The 13,102-nt window shown below is 38.7% G+C and overlaps 1 protein-coding gene across 1 annotated transcript in view; it reads right to left on the bottom strand.

Moving 5' to 3' along the window:
• SLC9A2 (solute carrier family 9 member A2) overlaps window positions 1–13,102 on the bottom strand; it is a 72,892-nt gene that overhangs the window by 38,174 nt on the left and 21,616 nt on the right. The window contains exon 2 of the mRNA XM_015596272.1: window positions 5,056–5,519. Coding sequence (XP_015451758.1) covers window positions 5,056–5,519 — 464 coding nt within the window. The remainder of the gene's footprint in view (window positions 1–5,055; window positions 5,520–13,102) is intronic.

Genomic DNA, 13,102 nt, shown 5'->3' with positions numbered 1-13,102 from the left:
GGTTCTTTATAGCTACCATATTGCAGGTTTCGTGTAATTTTTTCCTCATTTCTACTGGATCATAAACTCTTCTTGTTCAAAAATCACACCTTATTACAATATACTTCTTCCATGTTGCCTAGTAGATGACAATAAATGTCTGTTGGTTTTGAAAAAAAAAAAAAACAGTGGATTATTACTCAGTAGTGGGCTTTTTCTTTCTTCCAATTGTTGGTGTAACACACAAGAGCATTTGGTTTCATACCACCGAGAAATGACTTGAGGAAGAGAAGGTAAAAACAACTCACTCGCCTGAGGACTTAAATATCTTGCAGGCATCATCATTTGCCAGAAAAGAAACTGGATTCAAGTGGCAGTCACTCCTTACTTTCAGCCGGGGCCTCTATACACATCTGGTTTCATCAGCATCAACATGCCACAACTGCGTCCTGAGAGAGGATCAGAGATGGACTATCTATACCCCTTGTCTCAAAGCAGCCAGGGTCAAGAGGTGGGGGTCACCTGCTTCCTGAGGAGAGAGACAGATTTTCTGGCCAGCGATCTCTGCACAAACGTCCTCCCACAGCCACTTGGGCACTGCAGTTCTGTCACCTCCCTGCCACCGGCCTGCAGCAGCAAATCACATCTCTCCCTTGCTCTAATGTCCCTTCCAGCTACTGCAAGACTCATTTCCTTTAAATACTGCCTTTCCACTTTCCACTCTTAAGTTTAAAATCTTTGACTGCCAAACTTCAGGAGGGCTCACTGCACCTAGCACACTTTCTTTTTTTAAACTGCTTTCCAACACCCTTCAGTCTGGGAGAGGGTCCCATCACCGCTCCACAAAACATGCCATACTTATTCATCTCTACCTCTGGTTTCCTTTCTGTGGTTTCTCTTGGTAGAAACCTAGCCCCTAAATCTAGAAAACTTTGTCTTCCATGGACCAGCTGAAGATACTATTCCTTTCAAGAGCTTGCCTGGACTCCTACAGCCCTTGCAAAGTGCCCTTTCCTCTGTTCTCCCCAAAGCAGATGACCTCCCAAATCATTTGGCTTTTGGCCATCTTGTGTTGTCAGTGCTGCCTCTTGTCACTCCCCGCAAAAAGTAGAAATTCCTTGTACAAAGAGCCCTCCTTCTTTTCTCTCATCTCTTCTCTCCCACCCATGCAGCCCACTGATGAGGCCCCCACAGGAAGCTCAGGTACCCATTCCCAAGAAACAAATGGTGTACAGCCATCATTTTTCCAGATCCATCATCCTGGAAACTCAATGCTTCAAGTCTATGAAAGGTCCAGTCTGTTTCTCATATCCCTGCAGGTTTTGCAAAGAGCAGAGCTGAGGTACAGGCACTTCATTCTCAGCACACTGGCCAGAAGCTCCAGTTTGATCATTCTACTGCTTCAGCTGCCAGGACAATGCTACTGGGAAATACCTTAGGTAGAGATGTTACCTTGACAACTAGAAAGCTTTCCATAACCTCTCACTTGTTTTACACTGAACTTGATACCCAGTGAACAGCACAAGATAAAATTCCTTTAGTTACAACTGGCCATAACCCGGTTACTTTATTTCAGTTAAATCTTTTAATTTTTTCACAAGAAAATCTACATAGAAAAGTGCTTTTAGAATTATAATTTATATCTGTATATGTATATGAATCATGTATGTAGGCTACAATTATGTCTCTAGTTGGCCTGTGCAAAGTCGACCTCAACTTGACAACTGTATTTTTAGAAGGCTGAAATGACAGTGATGCCTGTTTACTAAATACTGCGATGGGCTAATTTGACGGCTGAGTACTTTCAAATCTTTCTACTCATTATTGTTATTTTTAAAACACTTATACATCTCAAAAATAGAAATTATCTATTTTAAATGTTGATTTAAAATGCGCGGTAATTCCGTGAAATTGCATAATGCAAAGAGGCAAATAATACATAGTTCTTTATCAGAATAGTTCTGTTCCAGAAAAATAGTTTTCAGGTCACTTTTTTTCTGATGTGAAACATGAAGAATAATCATTTTTGGATACAGAATTTTAAATCTATTCTGCTATTTGCAAGAGCGAAATTAAGTACCAAGCAGTCAGATTACCCTCCAGCTTCCCGAAATTAAATTCCACGACACAGTTTATAAAGACCGGGCCCTCAGGGTACGACCCTTGCTTTTTTTCCACAGAGCCAGCTCTCCTTAACCGAGTCTAGTTATGGCAGGTTGAGGAAACTTCTTAAGTTTTCTTGGAAAATGTATTAAAATATTCAGTGGTTGCATTAACCTGTTCTAGAAATGATGTTGAAAATTATCATGTGAGTGTAAGGCATTTGATTATGTACTATGGAAATAGCCAAACTTCTCAGTTTAGGTAACCGATACCCAAACGATCTTGGCCTAATAAGGGAAATTTTCATTTTCCTAAAATATTCATTATAAAGAAAAGCACAAAAATCCTATTTAAAAAGCTTATCTTTATTTTTTGACTTATTTCTCTACTTAATTTCAATCTACCATAGCCTTAGACAATAACATAAAGAGTTTGCAATTTATATGCTATCAATTTCTCTGTGCTTTGAGACAGTTTATGATAGTTTTTCTACCCTTCGACTCTTCTAGCTCAATATTGGATTTACTATGATCTGGGAAAGGAGTTAATTGCACTGACCTTTGATTTCATCACCCTCCAGAGTACATTTTTAACATGAATTCTCTCTGTTAATCTCTACCCTTCTATAAAACTCATAGTGACTCATCATTTTTACTGTACACGGAATGGTCCATATTTTTTATACCTTTCTCTATTCCACGAGTTCCTTAAACTCTGCTAGAGATAAGACTAGATGAATGAATCCAAGAATCTTCTGTAAAAATCTCCACCTCTATTCTTTAAGGGTACCTGGGTAGGAAGCCAAATTAAATTTTTTTCTGATTATTCTTTACACCTGATTGGTTCAGTCCATTATTCGACCAATTCAGTGAAAGAAATATCTCGTGGTTTATTCTTCAGCATTAGATAGGCAAACCAATGGGCCTGTCCCATTGTCTTATGGGTTTGGCTTTAAGGGTCCTTGGGCTTTCAGCCCAGCCTAGGGCATAGAACCTACTCAGGAAGGCTCTTCCATGTGAAAACATAACAGTTGTTCTGACTTCCAGGCTCTCGCCTTGTAACAACAGCTTCCACACCTAAGATCAGCCATGCCCCATTTCTGCCCTGGCCCCCTTCCTGTATTGAATGGCAGGCCCTCAATTTGGCCCATGGCCTCCTCTGGGTTAGCCCTCCCTTTCTGTCCATAAAACCACATTTGATGGCTTTGTGCCTCTTGGAGAGGAAGCACAGGATGTGCCTCTGGAAAGCCTGGGGCCTTTGCATACTGGAAACAGGAGTTTAGCCAGGTGGTTTCCCGAGACCTGATCCTTGACGACTCTAAGAATGGACCACTTAGGTATGTCAATGAGAAATCCTACAAGAAAAGAACAAGCAATGCGAAGGTGGGGAATATCTTTCTGCCACTGACCTGAGTGCTACACTAAAAGGAAAGCAACAGGTTGTTATAATCCCTTTGTAAAGTTTTCTAAGTAGATTCTTAGTGTAAAGTTTACACTAAGTAGATCCAAGAATTCCTCGTTGACGTTTCCACAATCTTCCTCAACAGGGCTGAAATGTATACACCAAACATAAGTCACAAGTAAAACTCAATGCCTTCAGATATTAGAATCCATTATAAAATGTCTTCATTGTTATAGCACTTTCTCAGTTAAAATTTAAGATTGGTGAATTAATGACTAATCACTGTTAATTAATAATGGAATAAATGAGGTGGATTTTATTACTTGAGTTAGCTGTCTTAAAAGAGCCTTCTTAGTAACTATTGTAAAAAATGAAATTTCCTTATCAATAAATTACTTTCCACATTATAATATCCACATAGAGTTAATGGACATTCTTTAAAGTGATACTTTATTCAGTTCGGGGGTCTGAATACAGGTTAACAGAGAATAATGTTGGTTTCTATGTTAACTTTTAAATAAATAAAGGACAGCATTTTAATGATAGGAGCTAATAGAGGGGGTAATATAAGTTACTCAAGTTATTTAAATACATTTTACTTAATCTTTCTCTCAGTTTTCTTATTTGCAAAATGGGAAGAGTATCTATTTTGTAGGTTGTCAGAAAGACCCGAACACAAGGTAGGCGTTCCATAGGTTAATTGCTATCATTCTTTCACCATGACAACTATAGACCATGGCCACTATGAAACTGCATCAGTGGTGCTTCCTGACTGGTTAACCAATGCACGGTCACCCGAATGAGTTTAACTGGTGGCATAGACCTTTGCAGGCCTGTGGGTGAAGGGAGAGTCATCTTTGCCACTTCTCTCCACCCCTTGCCTGAGCTCAGGAGGCAAGATGAAGGTCAGTTCTGCTAACATGAAGATCAGAACAGCCTCTGAATCTAATTATGTGCTAACTGGTGATAATTCAAAATAATTTGCATTTTCTGAATAAATACCCCCTTATGGGAAAATGGTGAGGACCAGAAAAATGCTGGCTGAGCAGCAACAAGGGAGTCAGTTGTGTGATGTGAAATTTATCTAAAATTGTGAAATAATGGATAAACCATCGAGAGAGAGAGAGAGAGAGGTGTTTAGCAGGTATTATCTTTTCACTTGTATTATACACATTACATACTGTCAGCATTACTTCTCACAAAGAATTCAGAGACCTGAAGTCCTTTACATTCTGATTAGAGACCATCACTTTTGAAAATGCTAAAATGAGAAATCTCAGAGATACCCAAGTCACAATCACTGTTACACTCATCTGGCAATAGCAGAGCCTTGCAAGCAGGGACCATAGTCTGCATGACCCAGTGCAAAATGCAAACGGAGGGCTCACCATATAATAATAAATAAAGATTAAACAACAAATAAAAAAATGTACTAAGAATTTTAAGACAGCGACAAAACAGCATTAAATCCAGTGAGAGACCCTTTTAGGGTTGTCACTATCAGAAAAGCAGATGCAGATTGACAGGTGGCCCCCATTTGCTGGAGCGATGCACCATCAATGTGCTACTTACCACTGTCACTGCATCATTCAGCAGAGATTCTCCAAAAACCAGAATGTAGAGTTGCTCATTGACGTGAATGTTCTCAAAGACGGCAAGCACAGCCACAGGGTCCACAGCTGAGATTAAGCTGCCGAAGAGTAGGTTCTGGAGCAGAGTGATGTCACTCAGGCCAAAAGCTTCAATCTGGCAGATACCAAACAAGGACACCCCAATGCCAATGGAATTCCAAAGTGTCCCGACCACAGCATACCAAAATATGGTGCCAAAGTTCTCAAAAAATGGGCGAGTGGGCATGAAATAGCCTGCGTCAAGCACAATGGGTGGAAGGAGATATAAAAAAAACACGTCCGTCTTCATCGCAGGGGGCGACTTCTCATCGACTCCAAAAATAATCCCCCCTAACAGCAGTCCGACCATTATGAGAAGGCAGCTCTCAGGCACTATCGTGGGCAACTTGTGATAGAGATGGAAGCCTGTTCAGAAAAAAATAAAAACACTAAATTTGTGTTTCAGGAATTATGGAGAAGACAAATTGTTCTCTTTGATGGGACCACTAAGTCCTATTTCAAAATCTCCCCTGTCAGCATAATTGGATACAGACTGGCTTTACAGATTATGATGTAAAAGTCTGATGATCACCTTAAAACTATTCACAAAGTACATTCAGTTACAAACTTAAATTTGAATCAGAAGTAGATTGGCATAGGTACACAAAATCTATACAGTACAGATTTTTGTCTAAATTCCAATTAAGTTTTTTTAAATAAGACAATGCAGTTTTATATTTGAAGCAATATTGTGATTTCCATTTTTAGATGTAGCATCTCATGTCATCCTCATAAAAATCCTAAAAAGTAGGTAAGGCAGATATTTTCACCCCTTTTTTAATTTAAGTGGAAATGGAGGCTTGAAGAGATATAGAGTCTTGCCAAGGTGGCCAGATCTCAGGCTAGTTTCTGGATTACCTCTGTCATCTCTGGTATTGAGAAGAGTTTGACTTATTTAATATGTCGGATTTCAGACTCTTTCATTTGGAATGCTGAATATGTTTAATTTTTCAGATAGCTGCTTATTCAGAGGCAACCAAATCAATTCATTAAAGGTACTTCGGTAACCACTAAACGAAGGATATAAACTCGCCATGATCTCCAATCTCATGGATTACCTCTGTCATCTCTGGTATTGAGAAGAGTTTGACTTATTTAATATGTCGGATTTCAGACTCTTTCATTTGGAATGCTGAATATGTTTAATTTTTCAGATAGCTGCTTATTCAGAGGCAACCAAATCAATTCATTAAAGGTACTTCGGTAACCACTAAACAAAGGATATAAACTCGCCATGATCTCCAAGAGCTTCCAATCAAGGCAAAGGGTGAGATGTGTTTAGGATTTGCTCCAACACAAGGCACCAGGTAACAAAGCCCCAGTCAAGTGCTGTGAGAACAGAGCAGGAAGATACCTGCTACAGACACTGTGGAGAAGGCAGTGCCTGGAAGGGTTTCATGGGAAAACAGATAGCCATGGAATTCATGAGACTATCTCAGGAAGTGAAGAAATGGAGGAAGATACCTATCTCCTAATTGGCGGTGACGCCCAGGGTGGCTTTCATGAAGAGAACATACAAGAGGGAGGCCTGTTGCAGGAAAAGGGGAGGAAGATACGGTCACACCAGCACATGGAGCCATGAGGAACATGAAGGTACCTCGCACATAGGGATAACTTGACAGGGCTTAAGTGAAGACAGTTTTTATTTGCAAGGCGACAACAGCATGTCATCTTGAAGGCACGTCATAACATTTTAGAATTAAAGCGACATATGAAAATTATCTGAATCATAGGAAGATAATATTAAAATAACAGCATAAGTCCATAGGAACTTACAATCACAGAGTTTGAATAAGCAAATCCTTAGAAGCCTACAAACCATACTCTAAGTCATCGCGTGAAATAGTTTGTGAACCAAAAATAAAAAAAGTCATCATTATAATTTGGAGTGATTCAAAGAATTAATTTCTAAATAATTAAATGAACATATTTACGTTAGCTATTCAAATCATCTCTCCAGCTTTGATTATTTTATTATTCATATTATAGCAGACTCCAATAATTGTTGAGGAATATACATTCAACTGGTTTTCTTTACCCAGGACCTCTTGCCTATTGACCTCTCCGTTAAACAGAGAAGTTAAAAGAAGAAGTCCACTGAAAACCACACCTTTGTAACCTCTCCTCACCTGAATTTTGTTTCTGCAAGCAACTTTCCATGTATGATAAGGACGTGCCAAAACAGCCTCCCTGGTTCCCTAGGTTCTGTGAGCAATCAGTTCCTTTCTGGAATGCACCATTCCAAGGCCCAACCTGTGTGCTGGAGGCCCTATCAGCTGCCATCTGACAACTGCCTCTGGCTTAGGGGCCAGCCTCCTACACTCTCTACTTGTGGCTGTGGATAAGTTACTAAAAGGCTGAGGCCCTATTTGCTTACCTGTAAAATAGGGACGGATGCACCCACCACATAAAGAGCTGTAACAATAACTGAGCTGTGGGCTGCACGGCACGGACCACAGTGCTTGCAATGTCACATATGCCCCCAAATTTTGGTTTTCTCTCCCTCCTCTACATGAAAAAGCAAGAGAAAACAGGTCTAGAGAAATGCACAGAAGCCAGCCACAGGATCCTCTGCAGGCAAACTGAAAAGTAGGGGAGGCCTGTTTTTGGCAATTCCTACTTTCTCTTCTTGACTTTTTCCCCTCTTTTGCTGCCACCCAGACTCAGGTAGCCCATGCTCCCATATGTGGGTGCCATTTCTGTGTTGAAAAGAGTTCCTTATTCCTAAGAATGGACCGTGGGAAACTAGAATGCTGGGATAAGGGAGGAAACAGAGACTCCTGCAATATCTTGTGTAGACCAACGCAGGCCATGCTCAGGAGACATGAGCGATCGTGACCTGAAGCCCAAGTGATCAGGACACCACCAAGGAGAAGCGAGTGAAATGCAGCAACATAAATGCAGGACGCAGTTAGACAGAAGGGCCGCTAGGACACAGGGATGAAGGAGACGTGGGGGGAGCAAGAAAGGGAAAATCAGGTAACAGCAAATAGCAGAAAGGAACAGCAGCAAACAAAGGACATTTATTTAAGAAGTCATGTGTTCATATTTTGAAAAGGCTGTTCTCCTTTCTTTTAGGAATGCTTAAATCTTTCACAATTGGTCTGAGTTACCCTGCCCTGAAACTGGAGAGTAGTTTGAATCTGCCCAGTTGCTCCAGGGACAAGAAGAGGTTAAATGAAGGGCAGTCACAGGAGATCTGAGAAGTGTTTTTCTGGTGACTGGGGTAGAGACACTGAATTTCATAAGGCACTTTTTGGGGCATAAAAGGTGTTGGGCATCAGCGTCTATGCTTTTCTGAATGACAAGCATCACACTTATCAGCAAAATAATGAGTCAAAACAAAACAAAAAAAGCTTCTTAAATTTCAGTGTTCATAGAATGAAACAAACTAATAAATGAACATTTACAAATGTTTATGTCTGTATGGCTCTCCTCCACCCCAAGTATTTCTTGAAAAGGAAATGAACTTGAATAAACAGAATTTGCTTTCCCAAGGTCATTATTCCACCTAATATTATTGAAAAATATATCAATTATTAGGACAAAAATCAAATGAAGTTTTTGATGATTTTTACAAGGCTGAACATGAGATACTTCAAGTACCATCTACGGTTTAGTCTGGGGATCAGCTAACTCTTTTTCTGTAAAGGATCAGATGGTAGATATTTTCAGCTTGCAGGCCACACCTCACACTGCCCTTATACAGAAGGAGCCTGAGGTAACACCTCAATGAATGAGCGTGGCCATGTTCTAATGAAACTTCCTTTATGGGCACAGAAACTAGAATACAATTTTATTTATCACGGAATATCATTCTTCTTTAGATTTTGTTTAACCATTTAAAATGTCTTAAAAGCCATTCTCAACCCACAAACCAGGCAGAATCAGGCTGGGGTCATATTTGGCTGTGGTTCACCTTCCCCTGGTTTAATTTGTTCTTTGTATGTCCTGCTAACTTCTATTTATAGTGTTTGAAGCATTGTGCTTGTGTCATTTACTTTTGACTTCTAGTCCATAAAGGTCTGTGGAAATGGACACTTTATAGTTTTTTTTTTTTTTTTTAATTGCAATAGAAATTCAATTTGCAGGAAGGGAAACAGTGTTAGAGGTCTCTTGTACATAATACATAGTTAAGACCTTCCATCTTGGACTGAACCTATTTCAATTCCTCTCTGCATTTAATTTTGAAATTAACTGAGCTGAAAATCTAAAGATATATGCATAACTAAGAGCAATGTAATTAATTCACTACATTTTCTCATTATGCTTAAAATAATCTTTGTCAAATCTGGGAAGAAAGCAAAGTGAGAAAGAACACAGGAAGTTTCCAGATACCAGGATCCACAAAAGAGTAACAATGTAAAAATGCGAATCAGAGAAATCCACCACCACCACAAAAAAAAAAAAAAAAAAAAATCCAGATCTAATTAACAAGTAATGCGAGAAAGGGGGCACTAGCAGAGGTGAATAGTGACAAAGTCCTCTAGGAGAGAGAGCACTAACTCTAGGTGAGGACAAACACAAATTTTCTAATAGATGCTCCATATTCTGAGAGACCTTAAAGAAAAAAAATGACATTTATTAGATCCATAAATATTTGCCAAGCCTGTGTTAAATTAAGTAGGGAACTAAGTTAGTGCTGGCAGTCACTGAAGATGACTGACCCAGTACTAGCTTCCCGGACTGGTCATTCTTGAAGCAACTCTGGAAACACTGGACTTACAGTAAAGAGTGGTCTAAACCGAGTTGAACTTGTTTGAGTGGGGGGGAGGGGGGGAAGGTAAATATTTATGGAATACATTAAACTTGTTTTAAGTATTTATTTAAAAAAAATAAAAAAGTTAATTCAGCCTGAAGTGCCAATTTTATGTATCTCAATTCACATAGCAACCAAATACACTTTTTTAAAAACAGAAATACAATAAGCAATAGACAGAAACAGAGAAAATAAGAAGAAATGCCATTTTGATCAGGCCAACAAGCTGCTCTCAACTGCATGATAACTTTAGTGGACAAAGACTGAATAATAGAATTTAATTCAAAAAATAAATGGAATCTAAACTGAGTAAATAAATTTAAAAAGCAAACAAATAAACAAATAATACATAAAATGAATAGAATAGAATTCAATAAATAAAGCAAAATTAACTGATCTATGTCAATAATTTCTTAACTTGTGAATGTGGATTTGTCATAACACTTAGTTCTATGCTGGGACTGAAAAATACATTTAACATTTACTCCATCAAAAATACTGGGACTATGAATATAGAGGTTTTACAAATGTTCTCCTTATGAGGTTTGCAAGGGACTAGCAATAATAAAATAATTGGAAAAAAATGAAAAAATAAATGAAACAGTAAAAAATGGTTGGCATTACTCCAAAGCAGAACTTAAGTTGTATTTAATTTTTACAAATAAAAACCCCTTGCAAAGAAAAAGAAAAACATAATGAGTTTAGTTTGTCCATGAAGAACTTTGAAAAGAAGCAAAGAGAATGAAACCCTTAATCGGATACTTATTGAATATGTTCCTTGTATACGGCTCTGAGGGACCCAGAATCAGATCATAAATGGACCATATCTTCACTGAGCTTATATCTGCCTTGGAAAATAAGACCGTAAGTATTTATAACATGATATGGAAAATGATATAGCTGTTTTAGCAAATTATCAAACCCAAGGAGGGCATTGTGGGAACCCCAATTTCTGGCTGGTCAGTAAGAAGCACAGGTAGCAATGCAGGACTCACAATTTGCGCCATTGGAGTCCTGTGAGCCTTAGGCCTTAACTAGTGGGATCTGACACCAACTCCAAGTAGATAATGTCAGAACAGAATTGCTTGGTGTGGAAAAATCCACATATTAGGCAGCCAGAAGTATTCTATGAGTATAGACAGAAAAACTGTTTTTTTTTTTTTCTCTCTCGGTGAAACACATGAGTCAAAGATGAATCCAAGGTTTTTGGCTCAAACAACTCGGTATAGAGTGGGATGATTTACTGAGATGGAGAACAACAGGGAGGAAGATTTCAGGGAAGAAAATCAAGATTATAAATGCCAATCAGAATCTCACTGAGCTTAACAAATTGATACTAAGATTTAGTTAGAAGAAATGGCAGACAATGTCTATAAAACATTACAGGAGAGCTATCACTTCTTAAACGGTGCAATGTCAGACTATACCATTCCCCAAAATATTGCCATATGTTTTTATGAAGCCCATAATGGATCACACTGATGAAATAGCAAGACTAGGTAATGACATACACTGGTACAACAATGTCATATAAAGAAGCTGTACAATGATGGGAAATGAGCAAAATTTAATCAGTGGTATTGGCTGAGATAGATAAAAAAAATAACACACGCATATACATTTATTTTTTCATTCTACAGCTATGGGAAATTTAATATAGGTCGAAGAGTTTATCATTTTTAAAAAAGAAAAAAAGAATTGATAAAAACAGAAGGAAATCTGATAATGTTGTAATTATCTCAGTTACAAAGAAGTGATAATAACCAGTAACCAAAAAGTAAAGGATATTAAAAGATAGGTACACCTGAATTCACCTTTTTAATGTTTGTGCAAAAAAAAAAAAAAGTTATCTTTTGAAACTTCTTATGAAAATGAAGATTAAAAAAGGAACCAACTTTTGCTTCTGGGATGATGGATGTATATTTTTCTCTATTTCTTCACAAAGTAAAAAAGCCTAAAAGCTTTTTTAGCCTAAAAAAGCCTAATTTCTAGGCTAAAAAAGCTTTTAGGCTTTTTTACTTTGTGAAGAAATAGAGAAAAATATACATCCAAATATACAAACATAAGGAGACTGAAAAGTAAAGAAAAGTGGAAAACAAGGTAGGAACATTAAAATCTGAAGAACAACAAGGCAGTGAGTTTTCTGGATTTTCTTTTTTGCATCTAATATCCCAGACTTGGAGCTAAAGGAACCAGCAACATGGAAATGACAATGAGTGCACACAACAAAAGCCCCAAAAAAGTCTGCTCTATTTACACAAAGGACCAGGAAAGAAGTAGCTTAGTGGGACAGAAAGTATTTAAATAATGACTGCTCTATTTCAGCCAAACACCGCAGAAGAAACTATGGGCCCAGCCTCAGCAAACTTGAGTGGGGAGTCTAGGTTCCACTCTCACCAGACTGTAAGGAAAACCCTAGTCTCCTATTGGTGTATTGTCAGAAAAGACAAAGGAGGGAGGTGAGATTTTCTTCGTTGCTCAGTGGTAATGACACCCTCTCCCCTGTGGTGCTGTGGAACGTGGACATCTGCCACCCTGCAATGGCAAGGCACCCACGCACGCCCTCCACGCTATCGTGGGTCGGGTCGGGGGCGCCTAGTGAAGAGTCAGGTTTTCATTTCCATCCCCCGGCAATGAAGCCACCACTCCCCTGTGGTGTCACTGTAGGCCACCAGGGGAGCTGCAAGGAAGCACTCCTACCCGCTCTCAGCCAAGGAATGTCAGCGGAGACCTAGGAGGGATCCAGAACTCCCACCCTCCCTAAAGTAATAATGAAGAACAGCCCACTCAGGTGGTCAATAGAAGCAAAGCGGCGAACCTGAAAATCTACCCGCAACTGGCAGTAATGACAGGGCACCTCTCTCCTCCCTACCATCAGAGTGATATCATAAGAAGTCATATAAAACAGAAGGTATAAAAAAGATCCAGAGTCTCGTAACATAATACCCCAAATGTCTGTGTCCCAATAGAAATTCACTCATGCCAGGAACTAAGAAGATATCGAATTGAATGGGGAGGAAAAAAAGATAATTAATAGATATCTCTATCACAATGACAGAAATGTTAGATTTAGTTAACGAAAAAAATTTTAATACAGCCACGATCAAAATGTTTCATAAGCAATCACTAACACACTTGAAACAAACTTAAAAAATAGAAAATCTGAACAAAGAAATATAAAACCTCAGCC

This window comes from Pteropus alecto, unplaced genomic scaffold (assembly GCF_000325575.1).
Source record: "Pteropus alecto unplaced genomic scaffold, ASM32557v1 scaffold288, whole genome shotgun sequence".
In the NCBI taxonomy this organism is placed as follows: domain Eukaryota; kingdom Metazoa; phylum Chordata; class Mammalia; order Chiroptera; family Pteropodidae; genus Pteropus; species Pteropus alecto.
The sequence above is the reverse complement of the archived record's forward strand: the minus strand, read 5'-3'. Positions and strand labels throughout refer to the sequence as shown.